At 40.6% G+C, this 22,818-nt stretch overlaps 1 protein-coding gene across 2 annotated transcripts in view; it reads left to right on the forward strand.

Moving 5' to 3' along the window:
• ERBB4 (erb-b2 receptor tyrosine kinase 4) overlaps positions 1–22,818 on the forward strand; it is a 483,644-nt gene that overhangs the window by 345,555 nt on the left and 115,271 nt on the right. The window contains exons 16-17 of one of the 2 annotated variants that reach the window (XM_039728642.1): positions 5,181–5,255; positions 22,654–22,786. In XM_039728642.1, the coding sequence (XP_039584576.1) occupies positions 5,181–5,255; positions 22,654–22,786 (208 nt within the window). Of the gene's footprint in view, positions 1–5,017; positions 5,063–5,180; positions 5,256–22,653; positions 22,787–22,818 lie in introns of both variants that reach the window. The other variant, XM_039728643.1, reaches the window with a different exon arrangement.

Here is a 22,818-nt window from a genome sequence, read left to right on the forward strand (position 1 = left end):
CAGCCAGGATCTGTTACAGATTTGTCTCCCCCCGCCCCAGACCCTTTAAATCAGTTATGCAATAAGGAAAACACTGCTACTGTGGAAGAGGGTAAGAAGAAAAGACATTAAAAGACAAGCTCGCTCCAGGAGCTCTGGTCCTGGCTTATGTAGATGGAGAAGGTGCCAGTGCTGATCTAATCTGACAAAACCACGGATGTGTGATGGATTTACTGTCTGCCCAGCATAGGAAGTGCCTTGCAGCTCTCCTGACCTCCAGTGAGCAACCTTTCATCCTATTCCCTCCTCTTCCCTGAGGAGTTCTAACTGGCCCAGCTGTTTCTAGTGTTTGTGTCCCAACTGTGTTACTCCTAGACCAGGAAGGGAGCAAAAGGTTTTCCATGCCTTTCCACCTCTCCATAGGCATTCGTATTTTGCAAGTGGTTGTTTATTTTTATCTGCCTGGATTGAGAAGAAAGAATGTCACATTTTCAGCACTAGACATAAAAACCTAAGTCAAGCACAAATATGAAGGGCATTAGGCAGTTCTATCTGACCTTGGCAGTCCTCATTGGCAGCTGTTGCTGACACTGGGTTCCCTTATGCCAACTGATGTTGTCCTTTTAATCTTTGGACTTCTGGTTTCCCTCTTTATTTTATTCTTCTGATTAGGTGAAAGAATGTCCCACAGTGTGCCCATCCCCATAAAAAGGAGTAGTTAAAGGGCTAAAGGTCTCTCCCCACTTATATACACAAAGCCCATGATATTCCCATCTCCCAGATGCGAAACTATCCCTTTTCCATGACACTAATTTCCCTGTGGAAATCTATGTCCTTTTATTAAAAAGTTGATGTGTCTATTCTTAGGTATTTTTTTTATCCTTTAGAAAAACAAGGTTCTCTTCCCCCCACATCTGGGTAAGCATGGCTTACTATCCTTTTTTGTGTTCCTAGAGACTTTGTGGCATGTGATTATGTTAATGAAGCTATATAAGACTGTCCAAGATATTTGGGGTTTGCAGGTTGTCCATCTTCTTGCCAACATTGTCAGGGCCTGAATATGCCCACAGAGAGAAGGGAAATAAGTTAATAAGTTACTCTCTCCTTTCCTCCTTCAAGGCTGAGTTCTCTGGTTTCATACCCTTTCTTTAAGAAAGTAGTATTTAAATTCCCCTTAGTCATGATTCTTCACTGAAATAGGTTGTGGAGAGAACACAGCTTGCTGTTTGGCTCTTGGCTCAAAGGTAGAGAGAAAACGTAATTCTGCTTCATCCCCCACATCTGTTCTCCTGGCTGCCAGATCAAGTGCTGGAATTACTCCAGTGCCCTCTCTGTACAGCTGGGATACCCATCCAGAAGGGCTGAGCTGCTGCAGAGCGATGCTTCCCAGTGTGGTATCATCTCATTCCTGCAGTGCTGCTTGATAAAATAGGTTATTAGTTCTCACATGATGTGTCCAGTCATGCCCACCAGTTGTCACCAAGGAAGGACCTGTCCCACCTCTGTTTCCTGTGTTTTGCCACAAGTTCCATCTTGGCATTTGCAGAGGGCTGCTTTAGTGAGGTTTGCTAGCACTATTCTCTTCCTTTATTTAAGTGTAATGACTGTTTCTCTTAATAGGTGTGTAATTATCCAGCCCTGTTAATGATCTTGCTTTGGCCAGAAGGACTGTCAGACAGTGACTTCCTTGGGTGCAACAACTGTGCTCCTGCCCTTGTATCCCTGTGATAAGTATCAGCGACTTGCAGCCAGTTTGGAGCAGGTCTGAGGCACGTGGGACAGCTATCCCACTTAATTCAAGAGAGTTGGAAAGCATTTGGCACCTCTTCTAGCAGAGCCAGCCAAAACTGAACGCTTCCACAGGAATAAAACACTAATTACACAATAGCAAGTGACAGCCTGCTTCCTTGCTGGGCAGGACACAAATGGGAGATCTCACTGGACACTTCCCCTCATCATACAAATGTTTTGTTGCACAGCTTTTTGAAGGGAGGCCATTGCTCCTCACCAAAATGCTCTTTTCCTTCTAAGCCATGACCAGAGAAGTCAGGGGAGCTCCAGCAACAGTGTGTGGTCCTGAAAGGATTTGAGGGCAGAAGCACCGTGTTGTCTCTAAAGATTAGGTGTATTTTTAGGAAGAAAGTTTGAATTCCAGATGACAGAATGTTGCAAACACACTCTGGATAAGAAGAACTGTTACTCTTTCATTTTGCAAAGTTTCCTCCTAGCCCCTGCTCCAGTTCAACTTTGCTCCTCTCACCTGTTAGCTCAGTAGCCCTTGGGTAGAGTTGTCAATAGTTGGATGACCATCACAAAAAAGGGTTTTCTCCTTCCCAGAGATAATCCACTTACACCATTGTAAAATCAATTTTGTTTGTTTCCATTGACCAAGATTTTTGAGAATCCATCTGGCATGGAATGGCTTTGCTACCCCATATCTGTGCAGTTGAAACCGCACCTTTCAATCTTAAAGAAGGTTGATAAATGACAATATTTCTGGATTATTCCTGGAAAAAAAAAATCTAGTTGTTACTGCAATTTTCAAAACCCCAAATTTCCTTTCAGAGGATGAATATCTATTAAGCTAGGATGAGCTCCAAGTGTAATTTTCTGGATAAGCTGTATTGAACTTTTGTAAGGTACTAAATATATCATTAATGAATTGGCATGTCTCAATTAACCAGTTCATTTTTCAGAGCCAACTTGGAAAAGAAAATATCATCCAGACTCCAAGCAGAAGGAACACTGGGTGTGAACAGCATGATGTATGATTTTGTCAGGCTTATATGGGTCAAAAAGCCTGAAATGAAGGGAGTTCCCTCCTGGGGAAAAATACCTGATGACTTGGTGGTACAAAATACCCCGTGAATAAATATTGCCATGACTCACACAGTGTTGTACTTCCCTGCATGTAATCAGGACAGCCACTCAAGGAGGAAACTGGGAACTGCCTAACTAGGAGTAATGGAATTGCACCTGGACAGAGTTTTCTCTTTGGGGAAGTCAAGCCCACTGAAGAAGATTACAATTTGAAATGAAAATCATGATACTTCAACTTGCACTGGGTGAGGTCCAGCAGTAGCAATTTGGATTCAGTCCTGTTCTCCAAATGAGCATGTGAAGTGACTCCAAGACTACAGGCTCTTGATGTCAGTCTGCCAGTTCTCTAAACCAGTAGCAGGCTCTCAGACCTCGAATTTGAGGATGTCCTTCTTTTTATTTACAGCAACAGTCAGTCCTGTTCTCCAAATGACCATGTGAAGTGACTCCGAGACTACAGGCTCTTGATGTCAGTCTGCCAGTTCTCTAAACCAGTAGCAGGCTCTCAGACCTCGAATTTGAGGATGTCCTTTTTATTTACAGCAACAGTCTAAGCTCAGCTTTTTTTAGTGTGGTAGGAAATGGACAATCTGAGCAATTCTTCAGCCTCCTTCATTGCTGAGCTTGTTTTTTTGCGAATTGCTGAGAATGCCACGAAAGGAAGAAACATTGGATGTGTTTGAGATGGATTAGAATTCAGACAGTCCTGAATTCTGAAGTGCTGATGCCCAGGTCAGCTGAAATTCCAAGAGTTCTCTCTATTAAGTTTTTGAACTGTGTTTAAATCAACCCTTACATTTATGCATTATCTGGATATTTAACACATCTTTTTAATGTCTGCACGTATGCTGGAGAAAGCAATCATTGAGGAAATCCTTCCAGTTTGTATTTGCATATCAGAGTAAATGTCTTATGTAAAAATAAGAATTCAAGTAAACAAACATGGGGTAAGGTTTACTTGGACTGCTCTCCCTGATGAGCAGGTACAGGGAAATTGAATTCATTTTATAATGGCAGAGTGATACCAATTTAAATGCAGCAAAAGCTGAGGAGTGGCAAGTGATGGTGAAGCAGAAAGAAGATCTCGTGGGAGCTTATTTGAACTCTCAGATTTTTTGACATGCATATCCTTCCATCAAAGCCAATCTGAAAAACAGCAAACTTTGAAAGCGTTGGGGATCACACCTTAAATTTAAAATGCCTCAACAGAAATAAGTTGCAGTCTACTGATGTGTCAGATCACCTTTGCTGCCTGTAGTGGATGTACCGCCACAGGGCCTGTTAATGAAATGGCTCTGAGATCTTCTTAAAGAGTTGAAATTAATGGTTTGGTTTCCTTAAATGCTGAGGGCCAGGTACTCCCATGCTAGAATGCCTAGCTGGGTGTGCAGCACTGAAGGGAGTTTTTTCAGGTGTTTTTAACCCCCAAAACCTCAGCTTTAGGTCTCTGAGAATCCTGACTGCTGTGTGTGTATTTGACTTGATGTTTGAATGCAGGGGCCCAGGAAAGCAGTCCTGCTCTTCATGGGGGCTAGGGAAATCCACACATGCCACATGTGTTCTGCAAACTCTTTTCCATGGCTGTGTTTTAGTGGTGCTGCATTTAGGGATTCCTTGCATTTCCAATGCCCTTGGTGAGCACCTGCTGATTGTGCAGGTGGAGGACTTTTGGCAGCATTTAAGGAAAGCAGAATAAAATGTCTGAATCAGCAGACACCATTTTGCTGTGGTTTTTGTTGCTGGAAGTTGATCCTTGAGCTTCCCTGTTGAAAAAAGGATTTTCAGCTTCCAAAATATTTCTTCAGTTACCCTGCTGGGATCTTAGAACAAAATGAACAATTGCATCAATTACAGAAAGAAAAGCAAGTTCTGGATTGTGCTCCTGGAAATCTCGACTTGTAAATGAACACCTTTTGTGCAGTAATCACTGGTTTGATGACTCATAAAAACACACAGGAAAAGCAGCCCTGTTGTCAGGACTCCCACATACACTGGTGAAACCTGCCTTAAGTATTGTTTGAGCCAAGATATGGCCTGCCTTGGAATGCCATTGCTATTATTGTTCCTCTTGTCACAAGCTATAATTTTTGGTGACACAGGTCTCTTTTAGCAAGAGAAGAACTAGAATTAAGAACACAAAGGGGCTTCCTGCTCGTTGGGTGTGTAAATAACAGCTGTCTCTCTTTCTCTCCCTGTTTCCACTTTGGATTTGCTGCAGGTGCATAGGGCCACACCTGGAGGACTGCATTGGGCTGATGGATAGGTACTGGCTGGGTGCTGGCTGCCTGTGTGTCTCCATCCTGCACGTGTGGACAAGGGCGCATGCCTGTGCATGTCCTGGGGCGTGGCAATGACGTGGTTTGTTCTGTAATTGCCTGCAGGTGTAGAGGCCCAGCTAGTCATGACTGCATTTTCTATCCATGGACACGGCAGTCCACTCTGCCACAGCACGCTAGGTAACATCCCCACCCCATCCTTCACACCTGCCCGCCACTGAAATGTCATAGCAGCCAGTTTGAACACACACCCACCTTGGATTCTGGGAGATCTGCCTCTCTACATCCAAATTTGCTTTCTGTTTGAAAGCCAATTAGATATTCTGCTCATTTAGACTGATTTTTAAATTTGTTTTTATTTTTAGCTTAAATCAATAAGGATTAAATTCTGAAATTTCCTTTAAGTATTCATATTTCCAGATTAAATTTTATTAGATGGTAAAATTGGAATGCACTTATTTTCTCTTTATTGGGTTTTTTTTGTTGTTATTTTTTGCTTAAGACAAAATTTAAAAGCAAATTAGTCTCTTTCTTCCATACGCCTTCCCTTGAAAAAATAAATGTTGTAACAAAACAAAATTTCTTCCATACTTCATATAAAACTATTATTTGATTCTTTTTTTCATTTTCTGTTTAAAAGAAAAATTGTAACCTTGCAGCAGTTTTATTTTTCAATAATGACAATTGAAACAAATTAATGTAGGCTTTATTCTGCATTCTTTTTCATGAAATCTCTACATTGCCATTGAGTTTGTTCATTCTTAAATTCAAACTGGTTAATATGACTTCTAGGCTTTGGGATTACTTTCCTGAGCTAAGACTAGATGAAAAATGCATAAATTCAATCAAACCCATCTCATTAAGATTTTCAATCTGAGTTTTTTTTCTTGTCTTTTTCAAAAGGTTTTAAGGTTGCCTTTCCTTCCTAATTGTGTACATAATGTGAATATACCTATTTCTAGTTTATGAGGGAGAATATATTTGGACTTGAAAAACAGTGCACTATAAATGCTATCAAATGGTACATTTGTTTATTAAATCAGTATCAGTTCTGACTTAATTCATTAAGCAATGAATAAGCAACAGGAGATGCATTTTTCAATATTTCAATGTTTTGTTTTAATCTTCCTGATCTGGGATATCCAGTTTGAGATACTTCTGTGGGGCCTCATTTTCAGATGGACTTACCCAAACCACGCTGCCCCAGTTTTAAAGGCCCCAATTTCATCAACTTTACTCAAAACACAAATACAGAAAATGTGTTATTATAATAATTAATATATATATATACACACATGTATATAATGTGCTGTTATTATTATTACTATTATTTCCTTAAGTTTAAGGGCCTTATCAAACTACAGAAATGAGAGGAATTTGTTTACTCTGTTCAGTGGTTTTACTCCTGCTCTATTCAGTCTGAAGGGGAAGGCCCTCAAATGTTTCCCGTTTCCTTTGGATCTGATGGATATTTTTTTTGTTTGTTTCAGCCTTGCTGAATTTATTCTAGGAAAACTACTGCAGTGTGTTTAAATGTCAGTATGTATTCTTTCACTTTCAAGGCAAAGAAGGGAACTTCATACCTCTATATTAGATTTGTGAAATTGTGGTTTGGTTGTTTTGTTTTTTTAATTGTGAAAATTATTCATTCTATTTGGGCTAAAAATGGGCAAAACTGCACTGGCAAAGTGACATTTTTTGTTGTAAATTCAAAATGGATGTGTTTAACTTCAGATAGAACCTTCTTCATGTCTTTTTAACAGCTGTGCACCCTCCTGAGACATATAAATTTGAAATTAATTAATAATCAGTCTGACCCTTAACTTGAGTTTTTTCCATTGACGTGAATTATCAGTGAGTAGAAGGGGACAGGTTTTTCTGCTCGAAGTGAGAGCAGGGCTTTAACCCAAAGAAGGGATTGCTCATCTTCTCCTATTTCCATTTTCATAGCAGTGTTGCTTTCCTTTCCAGTTTTTTAGTTTGCAAATTGTTTATGCCATGATCCATTGACTTGAAGGCTTTTGTGAGAGTCTGGTAGAATAGCAAAGGAATTCTTTCTGTCGTGTTTAATCAAGAGGAATCAGATGTGCATCACATGGCTTGTTTTCCAAATGGCTGGTGAAACTTCAGGTTTTCTGCTTTAGTCCCTTCAAGTTTGTGGGTAAACAGCCTTACTTTTGGCAATGCATTTCTTTCTTCATAGTTTGGTTTTGGGGATTTTTAACCTTTAGATTTAACAGAGTTCTGTCCAAAAGGAAAGCTGCTCATGCAGCTTCCTGTATGGATTATTTCTCTAGGGCTTTGGTTTTGGTTCCACCTTCCATACCAGTCTTTCCTAGAAATTGCCAAAGCAAAGATGGAAAGCAGAGGAAGGCTGGAATTTCCTAGGATTCCCAAAGAAGTTATCCATCCTCCTTTCCTGCCTCTTATTACAATGCCACTCCTCCTTTTGCTACTTCCTGGCAGTTGCATTCAGTGTTTTTTGTGGTTGGAACAGCACACAATAGAACATGCCAGCATGTTCTGGAGCAATCAGCAAAAACATGAGTATGTCTGCTCCCTAGAATGGGATAACCGTTGTCTAAAAGGATGATTCAAAAACGGTAAAAATAATGCTCTGTTATTCATTAAGAAAATATTCTAGAGAGTCAGGAAAGGCTGGTTCTTTTCATGTTCACCAGAAAAATTTGGCTAGTGCAGTGATTGGAGTGAGGCTGTGGACAAAGCTTTTATCTAAAGTATGAATTTTAATTGGTTTATCCTTGCTAGGCTTCATTCAAGTTAATACTATGAGAGAAGAGATCATCAAAGGAGTGAAGTTTCTGTTTTCTGATGCATCTGAGATTGTATATCTGGAGATGTGATCAGGAGCATGTGTTGGATGTGATAGGAAAGAACCAGCACTGATGTTCTGGTCTGAGTAAGCTGGTGTCTCTGTTTACGCCCCAAGAAAATTTCATTTACATTTCCCTTTTAACTAACAGAAACTAATTAGCCAGGCCCACTATTGTCAAGTGCTTCAATAGAATGTTGTGTAGATGTTAACTCTAATTACAATGTTGTTGCTAGTTTTGTATCCAAAAAGGATGTCCTCTCAACAAATCGTCACTTCCTCAACAGCAGCAAAAAAAAAAGCTGGTTTTATCTGCTGCTAATGTGTACAAGAGCTAATTAACAGTAAACCCTGTGTAATGCAAGCAAATCCTTTCATAGCTGTTTTGTACCCTGTCACAGTATGACTTCAACAGAATTTCACAGCAGCTCTCAGTAGTTGGTGGGGAAGGGAAACCACCTCTAATAAAATGCTTATGTTCATGGTTTTCACGGTGCTCAGCTCCATTGCTTGGAGGAAAGCACTCCATATGCTCTCTGCTTTTATAGAATAATTATATTATTCTGCAAGGGCAGAGGATCTCTGCAAATAAGAGGGAAAATAAGATCTGTGAGTACCAGCTAAACTATGTTACTTGGTTGGTAGAAGATGCTACTCTCAAGAGACTCTTAATATGGAGCTTTCTGAAGCTGTATCAGAACAGAGCAGTTAAAGAAACAGATTTTTTTTTTTTTTTAAGAATCCAGACTAGAAAAAATAGTTTCAGATCCTTCCTCTGTGGGTTGCATAGATCTTCCATGTCATCAAACAGGACAAATTCACAGAATCACAGAATGAGCTAAATTGGAAAAGACCTTTGAGATTATCAAGTTCAACCTATGACCTAACACCACCTTATCAGCTAAACTGTGGCACTGAGTGCCATGTTCAGTCTTATTTTAAACACCTCCAGGGACAGTGACTCCACCACTTCCCTGGGCAGCCCCTTCATCTTTTCTGTGAAAACTTCCAATGCCCAACCTAAACCTCCCCTGTGTCTTCCTGTCCCTTGCTGGTTGCCTGGGAGAAGAGACCAACCCCTACCAGGCTATACCCTCCTTTCAGGTTCATGAAAGAGACTCATAGAGAAATCCCAGTTCTGGGAGTGACTTTGCCTATTCTGAACTGGTTCTGAAGCCAGACCTTTGCTGAGGGTTCTTGCCATGGCATTTCCCTGGCTGGAGCTTTAGGAGGGAGTGCCTTTGGAGTACCCCTGGGACATCAGTGAAAGGCACTGCAGTGATCTTGTGAGCTCCTCCAGTTTTTTACCTCTTCCACATTTTAAGACTGGCCTTCTTGTGAAAGGGTATAGATGGGTATTCCTTCTTTCCTGTTGTACAGATAGAATCCTGAAATGGGGGTTTGGGTTGGAAAGGGCCTTAAAGTTCATCCAGTTCCAGCCCCCCTGCCATAGGCTGGGACACCTTCCACCAGACCAGGCTGCTCCAAGCCCTGTTTGTTGTACAAGGAGTAGAATGTGGGCAATAAATCCATGCAGCATCTTGATATTGTTGATACTCATTGACCAAGTTCCTCAGCAGCTGCTGTTGGTTTTGATAAGAAAATTCTTTGTTTGAAAAGTTGACTAAGTTATCTTTACTTAAACTATGAGCAGAAAAAATGAGTGATGAAGGCCAAATGTGATAGATCACTGCTGAAAAAAAGAAGCAATAGGAAATGCTAATTAATAAATGGTTTATTAGAATGGAAAACAAGACACAGTGCCATTGCAGAGGTGATTGCTTTGGTTTCTCATCACCCTTGTGTTGTGGGTCTGTATTGATTTAGCTGCACAAATAATATACCTTGCAGAAATAAAATTTTGCCATGGAGAAGTGACCTTATTATAAAGCAACAGTATATATCTCACCACTCTCCAATGGGTTTCTCTCATGGCTGGAAATAAGGATTTAATTTAGGTTTAATTTTGTTATAAATTAATTATCTATTATTAAATATACATTTGTAGAGCTTTCGAAATATGGAAGATGTAGGGTTGTTTAAACCTCAGTGAATAGTTCCTTAATAATTCATTAATATTTATTACATAAATCAGAACTAAAGCTTGTGGTCTTACTTCCAATCTACCTGTGCAATGTGGATTGGTTACTCTTTCTTAGTTAGAAAAATTTACATGACAAATGTATTAGAGTTGAGAGCCCAGCCCCGACTTAATTCTCTGCAATTTGGGTTACTCCTTGTGGCCTTACTCAGGTGTGAAGGAGCTGCAATTCCTGCATGAAGCAGGAGGCGCTTGGCTGGGGTTGTTTAGAGCATTTTGCTTTTCATTGCCTGTTTAACACCAGTTTTCTGGAATGATGGAGCACAGAACAGGTAATGCAGATGGGAATTTGCACATTGACATTACCTTTTTTGTTTGTTTTACACACTAAAATGTATGTTTACTTCTCAGTTAAATTACAATAGCTTTCCTAGCATTGGCTCAAAACTAGCAGATAACTTGTTAATGATGGTAGTACAGTTGTCTGTCAGTCCTTTTCATTTGCTTTTGCAGGAATGGAAATACCAGTGTTCAATTTGATGCTTTACTAGTGTGTAGCAAACACAATGGCAAATGAATTAAAGTAATTAAACAATCTGTAGGTTTCAAGGAATTAACGAAGTCCTGACTTCGTTGCTATCTCTGGGAAGTTGTATCTCAGCATTTACCAAGGGTGGAAGCATCACCACAAATACCAGCAATCATTCAGGAAGAGAGCATTAGGAAATGAAGCCATCAAACCAAATTACTTAATCTTACTATAATTTTTTTCCATGCCGTAAAGTAAAGTAACGGGCTGGGAAAATGTCATGTAAATTATCTGTACCTTTGGGTAGTAGTTTCAAAAAACTAAATTCAATTTCTGATGGGAAATGGGGGCTAATACTAAACTCATTCCCCATGCCTTGCCCTCTCTTTGTTAGTTCAGCTTCCTTTGCATCTCCTTTCTGTAAAGTAGAGGTATTTTACCTCTTTTCTCCCTAGTTACAGTGGTAGTGGAGAGAGTTGAACAAGAATGTAGATCCTGTACCTTCAGAGATACTGATTGTTTTCTCAGGAATGTGTGTTAGAGAGGCTTTAGAGAAGAGCCATTGGAAATAATACCTTGTGTCTTGGAATGAAGTTTAGGAACTCAAACATCTAAAGCTTATTTTGTCTGAAAGTGAAGGTAGATTCTCCTCTAGAACTACACAGGTAAGAAGACAAAGTTTGGTTAAGCGTGGCACTAAGTCTAGCAGACTGAAAAGGAGAGTCAGGTGCCTGTGAGGTATAAAATGGGTGAAATCTGAGACATTCAGAGCAGCAAAATGCCAGTGCATTTCTAATGAAGTTATTGATTCCTGAAATGATTTTCTGTGGTGATGTTCTCTTCTCCAGCCCTAGACTTGTGAAATCAAGACTAGGAATTTTTTCCTCCAAGCAAGATGAGTTTGTGTTGAGCTTGGAGGCAAGAGGGTGGTGTAGCTCCTCCTGCCATGGGACAGGACACATCAGTGTCTGTGACAATAATTTCCAGCTGTGATCAGCTCTTGGTGTGGATAGATAGAAGGTAGGAGACTAGAGATAGTGGTGAAAGTAATCTCACCCCTAAAGAGTTACAGCTGTGCTAATTTTCAAGCATTAAGAACAAGCCTGCCCTTAATAGGCCACAGCTGGATCCAATTAAGAGGGGTATTATAAAAGAGCAGGTTGGCTGGTCGAGAGGTGAGAGATGGAGTTTGTTGGCTGTGCTGAGAAGAAGAAAGAGTCAGTGCTGTGAGGAGCTGCCCCTGAGATACCACCGAGAAGGTATGAAACCTTTGCAATAGGATAACAACATCTTGGCTCATGGTCTAAGCTAGAATGTCCTTTGAATTTTGAGTCAGACTACTGAGTTGGACAGAGACAAGCAAATACAGCTGCTGAATCCTGGGCTTTGGCTCCTGTCAGCTGTGGGTGAGACACAGAGTTCCACATGACTTTACATAAGATTTCTGTTCTGTTCACATGTGCTTGCTCATTAGCAGTTAGGTCAGGTAAAATTCTGAGTTTTCAGACTGTCCTTTGCTGGGAGAGATGAGAAACTCATTCAGATCTTATCTGTACTTTTGTCAAAAAGCTTCATGCTTTTTTTTTCTCCCAATCTGATGTAAATTTTTAATGACACCATTTTCACTTGCTGGTGAACAAGATCTTTTGCAGACATATTGGCTGTTTCATCAATACGAGATAATGTCGAAAATAATTTCTGTCGTTATCTGAGATTGAACAAATGATAAAACAGGCAAGGAAAGATTATGGGATAATGTGGAGAGCAGGTGCTGGCTAGTTCTGATTGAGCTTTTCCTTGGCAGAGGGTTTTGAGGAGGTAACTCTGTATTTGCCTGTTGTGGTACATTTCTTACCAGAGCTGGTAGTTTCTCATACTAGAGAGTTGTGGCATTTATGCAGAAATCTGAGAACAAATACAACCTCATCCTCAGGACAAGGGCCAAGCTTTGGTTAAACATGGTCCAGTCATGATGTAATCCCTGATTTGTCAATGATACAAAGTTCTTCTAGTAACGCCTAAAGGAAAACTCTCTGAAATGCAATCAACATTTGTAATAAAAAGTGTGAACTTTTTCCTCATACAATTTGTCTTTGACTCCCAGTACTCTGTCTGTGATATAGTGTGTGCTTTGGAAACATAGGATTTCAAAGCAATACCCCAGTGTTGGACACCTCTTGAAGTGCTCACTTGGATTGTTGTTACATGTTCTTATTGCATTCGCGGTTCCATTTTAACTCTAGTTCTCTGCTTGTAAATCCAATGTTGTTTAGATGTGTCACTGAAATTAGGTAGTACAGGTATGTCTTAGAAGGCACAGAAGCTGTAAAGCACCGTACATGGGTGAAAAGAAGTGGTGACAGCAGAAAAGTAGAAGGAAGCAAAAGCATGAAAGATGTAGTTTTATTAGTTGCCATTTCTTTTGCTCAAGTTAATCCTGCAAGGTTCGAATCTGTAGGCCTGATGTCAGTGTAGGTCTGGAGGATGAAGAGGACACAAGACACTGCAGTCTCTGCTTTTGGTAATAAAGTATGTTCATCTGCAAGTTGGTCAGAAAATAATGCTGGGAACATGGACCAGGGTATGCAGATCCTGTAGGCTGGTTGGTCAGAAGCAAAGAAACTGCAGTGGTCTGGTAGATGGGAGGGAAGATGTGTAATTCCAGAATTACACGTGTAATTCGGCAGCATGGCAGTGGCGAAACCCATCTCCTCCAAGTTCCCAGCAGGCTAGGGGGAAATTTTCAGTTCATGCCAGTGGTGTCTGTATCCATGGGCATTGCTCTGCCTGAGTGAATAGCCTTCCTTAAAAAATATGTGCAAATTTCAGAAGTAAATCACATCTTTCCCTGCCCCTAATGGACCAATGAAGGGAAAAAATGAAAAGGTAAAAAGTATTCCTGCATTAAAATGGACTACTAGTTGTTAATATGCATAGTCTCAATCACAGCAGGGATAATAGACAAAGAACAGATTGAAGAGATAATATCTGTGCTTTAAATCTGTCCCATCTCCCATAGACATTCTTTTCCCTCCCTCCTGGCAGTGATGTCCTCTGCATGTGAATAACTTGGATGAAGGCTAAGTTCAGTTCTGGGTGAATTCTCCCTACTTCCAGTTCCTGGATCAACCAGCGGATCAGGGCTGCATATTCCAAATCTGGGGATGTTTGAGTCAGCTTTTAATCAATGGATTTTTAAAATAAGGGAGCAGTTTCCAGGAAACTTCCAGTGAGAAGAAGGGTTATCACTAAGAAAGCAAGCCAAAACCTATAGCTGTATCAGTATGGTTGGATGTACTCTCTCAAGATTTCATCAGCCTTTTTGTGCTGCTGATTACTTAAATACTTCAAGTACATGTATTTTTGAAGTGGAATGAGAACAATCCCTCTCTCCCTCATGACAGAGGCAGGGGGAAAAATGTATTGAAGCCTCCTCTCTCCTTGTTTTTTTGGTTTTTTTTTTTTTTTAATTTTCTTGGCCTCTAATGAGCTTCAGACTCAGTGAGACCTAAAAGCACAAAAAGTCAGCTGGATCCACTACCTGTCAGAGTACTGATACTTAGGTTTGGGGATTTGGTGGAATGGGGAAAGGAAGGAGGTTGTGACTGGAAGAGAAAAAAGATTTTTTTAAGCTTAATCACTGTTTCCCCAGATGCTTGGCCTGTTCCATTCTGGAATTTTAACAGCTGTCAGAAGACAAGTTTCTTTAACATTCAGAAACTGTACAGATAAAGCAGTAAATTCTGGAATGTTCTATCATACAAATATTTGAGAGAAGGAAGAGCTATTTTACTAAATTATAATTTTCCTCGATGTGGGCTCTAGTGTATTAAAAAACAATTCTAATAAAGAGCAGTTGGAGAGCCAGGGTTGCTCTTAGCAGTATCCTGACCATGGCCACGAGCTGCTTTCCTAACCCAGTCCCATCTGTGACTGGAGGTGGTGGGAGGCTGCTGTGTACACAAACACAGCCCCATGGCAGCAGAGCTGAGAGCAGCACGATGCTCACAAAGGAGCCAAGGTTCCTTGGCTCCTTTACAGGAGTGGATGGGATTCCTTTGACTGGCTGTAGATAAGGAGGAGAGCAGTGACAGTGGGTGAGTTTGGAGCTTCTGTGCTCAACTTTGCTTCTTACAATGGCCTTTGGGGAAATGCTGGCAGTGGATGATGACTAGAATTAAGAGGAGTTGCAAGATACTCCAAAGTTTCTCTCTGCTTCATTTGGTAACATAAGAATGACTGATAAGTTATTAACATAAAAGAACTTTTGGGTGTAGTATCTTATAAGAGGTGATCCTGTATAAACTTGTGTCAGGAACAGGATATCAGTTTTATATAAGTTTTCTCCCCAGCAAGCAAATGGTGTTTTCCAATGATTGATATAATTTGTGTAGGATGTTTAGACAGTCTGCTGTTCCAGTAAAATAATAGTGATAAATTCAAAAGTAGCATCAGGCATACTCAAAGAAATTCCTTATACCTTGCTCTTTATCTGCCTTCAATTTCCCTCTATATTTATGAGCAGTGGCTGCATTTCTTCCCTGCTATGCTCCACATAGATAAATTCTGCATATTTAGAACTCAAGTGATGAGTAGCTAAAATCTGTGTTGAAGCTAACAGCATCATGGCCTTTGCTAGTGTTCTAATAAATGTTTCAAATGCTCTCTTTATATAAACATGCCAGTGCAGAGTGAAGTGTGACTGTTTTGATTTAGGCTTTGAAGAAAAGATATTTAACTGTGGGTGTGCATGAATGTACATAATACATGAGAGATATGGATGCATATTTCCAAACACATCCTGCTACAAATTTCCATGCACTCTCATCTCAAACATAGGTCCAAAAGATGCTTTAATGCCATCACTTGTTAAAAAACCTCAGCTGAAACCTGCATGAGCTCTTACTATGGAACAAATTATCGGATATGACAAGAATCTTGAAGATTTGAAACACAGTGCAATAGTTCTGTTCTTATCTGTTTATCATGTCCCATTTTGTTATCATAGAATCAGGGAATGGTTTGGGTTGGAAGTGACCTGAAAGATCACCTTGTTCCACTCCTGCTGTGGGCAGGAACACCTTCCAGTATCCCAGGTTGCTCCAAGGCCTGTACAGCCTGGTCAGTGATGGGGCAGCCTCAGCTTGTCTGGGCAACCTGTGCCAGGGCCTCAGCACCCTCAGAGGGAAAAATTTATTCCCAATATATGATCTAAATTTCCCCTGTTTCAGTTTTGATGTTTGGTTTTTCTCTTCTGCCAGTGTCCAGTGCTGAACCTTAGTCTGACTGTTCCCTTCTGTGCAGGGGCCTGTTCCGCTTGGAGAGGTAATGGGCAGAGGTTGGGGCTCTCCTCAATGTACAGAATTTTTTTCATAAAGGAGAATCATAAAGTCATAAAGGCTTCAGAGGAAGGAATCTGGTTCAGAATGTCAGACTTGGTCCCCAAGTACAGGCTCTCTACTGTGAAAAAATCCTGGAACTTGAGAAATCAAATGCTTGCTGTCCCAAATGACTCAAAGCTGGAACAGGAAGCAGTCCAGTGTTCTCAACCACTTAAAACATCTGCTCTGTACTCCTTACATCTTCTGAATGATTACTTTCAGGAAAGCCTGGCATTCCAAAAAAGCAGGCAGGTATAAAAAGAGAGATAAATGCATATTCTGACAAAAGATGTTGATTTGGAAAATAAAGTAAAAATTAAGGACATGAAGTAAAGAAACCTTCTTGCAGCTCCTTAGAGGTAGACAATCCACCTGTGCAGTCTACAGGCACAGTCACATGTGGGTTTGGATATTTCTTCTGTTGAATAGTTCAATTTCAGCAAACACTTAACTGAACTTGAGTGAATTACAAGCACTTTCCACCAGTGGAATTTAAAAAGTGTTTAAAAAAATAACAAAAGAAAGAGCACAATATTCAAACAGTTTTTCTCCTGATAGTTATTTAAATACTACTGAACATTCCTTCATGTTCTCTCTTCTTTATATTTATAAAAACCTATTGCAGTGCAGAATGTTCCAGTTTTGAGCTTGTCTTGGTTTGAACAGACAGGTGTCTGCTAAGGAAAGCAGAAACCTCCCTTGAAATGGAAAATGTAAACCCCTCTGAATTATTATAATTTTGAAATTAAGGGGCTCTCAGGCAAAGATATAGGAGTATGACTAATACTTTAATAGGAAAATTAAAAATACAAATGTGGTAGAAGGAAAAAACCACTGCCAGAGTCAGAATAGGCCCTGACACCCTGGGTCAGGGTGGTGGCAACAGTCCCATCCCATGGGGGCTCAGCCCTCCTGCAGTGCCAGCTGTGGTTCTGCTGGAGCAGGAATCCTGCACAAGGGTGGAGTTTTCCTCTGGAGCTCCAGGGGTGTGGAGATGGGCCTGGTCTCCCTCTGGGAATTTGGAAGAGATAAAGAAAACTTCCCAATGAACAGAAGAGAACTGCCCCACCTCTGACAGATGGTACTAGAATACACAGCCCCAGGCATATCTTCCAAACTAATAGCTATGGTGTGTATTGTCCATGTGACCCAGCTCCCACTGGATGTTTTGGTACCCACAGATCCAAACTAAGAGCTATGCTGTGTATTGTCCATGTGACCCAGCTCCCACTGGATGTTTTGGTACCCACAGATTTGATTTGGGTTCAGATTTCATGTCTTTCTCCAGCAATTTAAGAGGCCCTGCCATGGCTTGTACTGCTCTGTGATGCTCCTAGATATCATTGTGAATGAACAACAAACATTGCTACCAAAGCAGACCATGTTTCTATTGGAGAAAAGTGTGTTTTCTGGATGGATAATTTCATGTGCACAGGCATGATGAGCCAGGTGACTGCCACTGGTTGCAGAAAAGCAGGCTGAGTTGATTGCTTCTAACAGGAATTCTTTATGCAGAGAGAAACTCCTGGAGCTAATGCTGATGGTTTGGGTTTCAGAGCAGTCCATCAGCGTCTGTGGTCATTACAGCTCTAGTTTCCTTTATTAATGCAAAATATTATTGTTTGCAAAGAAAATGGGAAATATGACAACTTTATAAAGCAGATTGCTCTTTTACTTGCTGAACTGGCTTCACCTGTGAGTTCAGTCTAGTGGATTTAACTGGCTTTGTGTCACGGATAAATCAATCTACATTATGTGGGGCCTGACTTGGCATATTTTAAAAAGAATGCTAATCTGTTTATTTAAAGCACAAGCCTCAAAACAGAGTCAGTGTGCAAGCTCTTAACAATACCATTCCTTAAGTTGAGGCAGAAAAGAAAAATCTCAGCCTAAAAATAGCAGGGGTGCAAGAGATTTTATTGTGACTTTTCAGTTTTAGAGAAGGAGAAGCCCATAAAAAACCTCGATATTGATGCTATAATCCCATAACTCCATAGTTATTCCTAGTCAGATGTATTAACAGGGAGTTAATATTGAGAGTTCTTAGTAATTTATAGTGGAAAATGTAACAGAGTGGTAGTTCTAAATTATGCCATTCAGATTTAAAACCAGTTTTAAAGAAATCCATTGTGCACTGTGTGTGGTAATAAAAATGCCACAGATTTTGAATCGATACATACTAATGTGGTGAATGTTAGGCTGTAATAATTTTCAAAGCTATACTTAATATTTTTTCTTTATCCTAATTTACTTTGCTGAGTGAAATGGGGACGCCTACATTCTTAAAAAAGAAGTGTGAGTAGAACACACCTTTACAGGCATTGATGCAAGAACCAGTGTGAGTAAGAAAAAAGCAGTTTTGTCAACAGATATGTGTTTGTCCACATGAGCCTTGCCAGAGTGAAAGCTGTGTCTGCTCTTTAGTGATGTTTAACTGCTGAGTGCACCCAGACACAGACTGCAACCCTCAGGTCATTTTGCATATTGAAAAGTTGTGGCTAGTTGACAGTTTGCCCATCTCTGGATTAAATGTGGAATTGGTAGTAATTGTGTAACTGTGAGATCATCTGTGAGTTAAAATCTGTGTTTACTCGTGATAAAAACTCCCAATCTGCAATAAACAGGGCCATTTTTCAGTATTCAAACACCCTCCCATTAGGAGGGGAGAGGAGAAAGAATGACATGTTCTTGAAAAAGATATAAAGCAGAGCAGTCTTGGTGAGAATAACATCAGATGAATCCTTGCCACTCCTGGGGTGAGCACCAGGCACTCTGGACCTTGTGGCTGTGGAACTCGGCACAGCAGAGAGAGGCTGGTGAAACATCCACAAATTTGCTTCCCAGCCCAGTTGTTTATCTTGTATGTTTTAAATACTAAGATTATCTCTACAGGATTAGTAGAATCCCTCAGATCTCTGAAAGGGCAGCTTCAAAGTTGGCTGAACCCCCACTGATGGAAGGGGTGAGGAATGCAGAGTGTGGGAAGCATCCATTAGGAGAAAATAATGCCTTGGTAACAAGGATTTGTGAGAAGGAACTGCTTAGCAAACACTGAAGGTTGTAATGAATCCTGTTTGGATATACAGATAAAAATTCCAAGCAGGAGAAAGTTGATACAGGAACTTGGAGCCTTCTAACAGCTTGGCTTCAAAGCTCAGTTTCTTTACATCTCAGACCAGGTGGGTCAATGCCAAGGATGGAGAAGCAGGTGGTGTTTGTCGGCTTTATTCCATAGGCCACAACTCAATTTCCTCTCCCCTTTCTGCTGCACTCTGCAGTCAAGAGTGTGAGACCAACCCTGTACTCATCTAAATCAGTAATTAGGCTTTAATACCTGGTCTCAGGGCACTGTGGGAATTGCAGCTGTTCTGATCTTTTGGAGTGGATGGAATGGTGTGAGCCCTGCTGCTGAACATCCTTGTCCATCTTGGAATACTAACTTTGAACTCAATGTCAGTTTTAGTGTGTGGAATGTTTCTAAATGTGAAAACACAGTACCCTTTAAAAAAGAAATACATATATATTATTCATTTCTCCTAAGGGAATACTGGAATCTTTCTTTCAACTTTTAGACACAGATACACAGTTTCTACTTTAAGAGGCAGGATTTTCATGTTATGGGGCTTTTTCCTCCCACAGCCTCCCCAGCTGATGCCTTTCCCACTTATTAATTGGGTATTCTGTCCTCAGTTGAGGGAGGGATGTGGGATAGCAAATTAATTATACGGAGTTGAACTATGATTCAGGGCCATGCTTCTTGGACTGCTAAGCCTGTTTTGATGAGCATGAAAATCCAGAAACACCTAGCAGAGATTGTTTCCATCCTCTGGAGTAGATTTCCAGTGTGTAAAGGAGAGCAGTGGCTGTATCAGGAGTTTCCTATTGGTGGGTTAGTGGTGGAGCTGTAAGAAATGCGAGCCAGGACTGACTTTTGGCTGTCCATTAATTATGCTGGACAGGCAGGACTGACATGGAACTTTGGCTTTTCTGAGCCTTTTCAGTCCTCCATGCTTTTAAAAATTACTTTAACATGAGGGGGGCTTTTGATAGTGCATTATTTGTCTTTTTATCAGCATTGCTCATGGAATTAGTTTTAAGTGGGCAGTAGTCTGAGGGGGGCAAATGTCAGGAACTACAGTCATGGAGGTGGCTGTAGGACAGTAATGTAACAAAAGTAAGTGGATTAAGCCCTTAATGCCACTAGAGAAAAGATTTGTGTGTCCAGCTGCCTGTGAAGCCAAACAGTTTGTTAGGTGCCTATGCAAAAAAGGCTTGGATTAAAAAACAAACAAAATGGGAGAAGGTTTTGTGACTTCAGCAGCAGCTCTGGTCAGTGCCACCTTGCAGGGATCTGTGCTGAACAACCCCAGCAATGGCCCAGCAGAAAGGTAAACAGCTTAATGGAATTCATCAGGGTATTAAAGGTGCGGCTCTGCAAGCATGAAAATAAGCAGAGAACTGAGGCAGGAGAACTGATATTAGCAGAACAGAGAGAAAAAGAGAAAAGTCAACTCAACAAACACACATGAAAATAACCCCGGTGATGGAGTAGCACCCTGAAAATTTAAGAAATAATTCATGTGTGGTTGAAAGAGTGTGAAGTGATAACAGGGAGCTATGGCTGCAGAGACTTGGCATCTGGTCCTGGAGCAAATAAACCTGAGTTGTTGACTTTGGGGCTTAGCTCAGCAGCAGAGAGAGGAGAATGTGACCACATCCAAGGTTAGGGTGTTTGTGACTTGCAGGATTTGATGCAAGGGTAGTGGATTTGGGAGTCACAGCAATTGATCACTATTTGAGTGGAAAATACAATTTTTTCTGTATTTCACTGATTTGTTTAGCATTTAAATGTATTAGTTTATTGCACATTGTACTATCCCTTTCACACTTCTTTTTTAAGGTTGCTTGATAATATGTTTAGGTGGTACCTCCTGAAAATTCAGGTATATTATAGAATATTTAACAATAGCAACTAAAATGCTTGTTTGGTAAAGTTATTGAAAATTATTTCCTTTTTTTTTCAATTAGCTACTAAAAATGAGGACATTCTTTCAAAGTCAGTGAGAGTTCACATGATTAATCATAAAGATCCATTTTGAAACCCCCTTGTACTCTATAATAATAGAAGAGCTACAAACTTCATTTTATTTTCTTCATTACTTATTATGTCCCCTTTAGAACCATTTCTTTATTATAGTCTAACATGTAAATATTATTTGGACTACTTTTAGAGTACACAGTACTATAAAACTCCAATTACTTACTTTGACAACTGTTATGCTAGTTATTAAAATGCACTTTAAAGCTGAGTTCTCCTTCCTGTTTAGTCACTCTGTGGTTTGGTGGTGTTTGTTAAAAATTATATGACTGCTCATACAGCATAAAAATGAATTTTAAAAATTACTCTGCTCAAGAGCATTAGGCAGTACAAGCTCCATAGGAGGCGTTTGATGGCCAGTGTTTTTCATAATTGCCTGTTAAAGAGTTTCTTGCAATGTAGAAAGCCATGTAAACCAAGAGGGGCATTGTTTGGGGTGGATATGGCACATTCTTTAAGCTCTGCCCTCAAAATCAGAGTAACCACTGGGCTTAGAAAGGGCAATGTGTTTGGAGGAGGAGGAGGAGGAGGTGGTACTGGACTCATGTTCCCCAGACACTATAACCCATTTCCCAGCCAGATAACATTCTCCTTCCTTTATTTGCAAGCTTAGAGTCCATCATAAAGTCTGTGAACTGCAATAGGCCTTTGTGTTAGGGTGTTTACCCTGGGAAAATGTGGATATAAATAAATTTAAATACTGGATGTGGGAGTAGGAGGCATTCTCAGTAGTAATGTAGACACACCTTCATGCACCATACCAGGCGAGATGGCACTGCTTCAGGAAAGGCTGTAAAAAGAAGAATAAAAAAGGGTTGTATAAAACAATTTAGTATTTCTGAGGGAGACTCTAAAATTTTCCATAGCTGTGTGGTACATTTTTATTAATAGGCTGTAATGTACCTTTCATCATCATTCAGATGTAACTGAGGGAGGCTTTTAGAGCACAGCAGTGACATTTCCACAATCTTGACAACAGTTAATCCATGTCCTGGGCTTACCAGGCAATGGTTTCAGCACCACTGTACACTGCAGTTTCATGCTGTGGTTTTACCCATCTTTTCAGCAACTCTCCAGCCACTGCTGGATGGATGTTAAATGCTCTGAGTGTGTTCATGTTGCTAAGTTGTTGGTGCGCTGCGAAAATACCCAATTTAAGGTACTGCTATGAGTTTTTCTCTGGAGGGAGCCTGATTTCTCCATTGCCTTTGTAGGTGATCATCACATCTTGACTGGAACTTCCCTCTCACTTCCTCCATGCTCAGGAAGGCACATTGTGTTTCTAGTCTGGGCATTTTTCACGGGCTTGTTTTCCCCTAAGTGCAGGAGTCCATGAGTTGATGAGGGTGGAGCCAAAGTCAGCAGGGGCTGATCTCTCACAGGAACCTGCAGATACCTGTGTCCTCATTTTGCCATTGCAGATTTGCATTTGCCATCCAAGTGCATGTTGTGTTTCCTTGTCCACACGACTCCTCACATGTGCATGGGGGTTTGTAAACAAAAATGGAATTGGCATAATGATGAAAAACAAGCAAATTCCTACTATGTGTCAATGTGTCTGCCCTGACTTCCCATCTGGGCTGGAATTCATAAGGCAGTTAATGAGCTTTCCATGTGACTGTGTTTGACGTACCCAAGCATTCTTTGGTCTCTCACCCCTAGCTGTGGAAGTAAAGTCTCTGATTCTGATTGCCAGAACCCCCCTGATTGCTGCTGGAGTTATTGGTGGCCTCTTCATCATCGTCATCATGGGCCTGACATTCGCCGTGTACGTTCGGCGCAAAAGCATCAAGAAGAAGAGAGCGCTGCGAAGGTTCCTGGAGACTGAGGTGAGCCAGGGCTGTTCCTCACAGGCTGTCTG

Source organism: Passer montanus, unplaced genomic scaffold (genome assembly GCF_014805655.1).
Source record: "Passer montanus isolate IOZ18808 unplaced genomic scaffold, ASM1480565v1 scaffold66, whole genome shotgun sequence".
NCBI classification, from domain to species: Eukaryota; Metazoa; Chordata; class Aves; order Passeriformes; family Passeridae; genus Passer; species Passer montanus.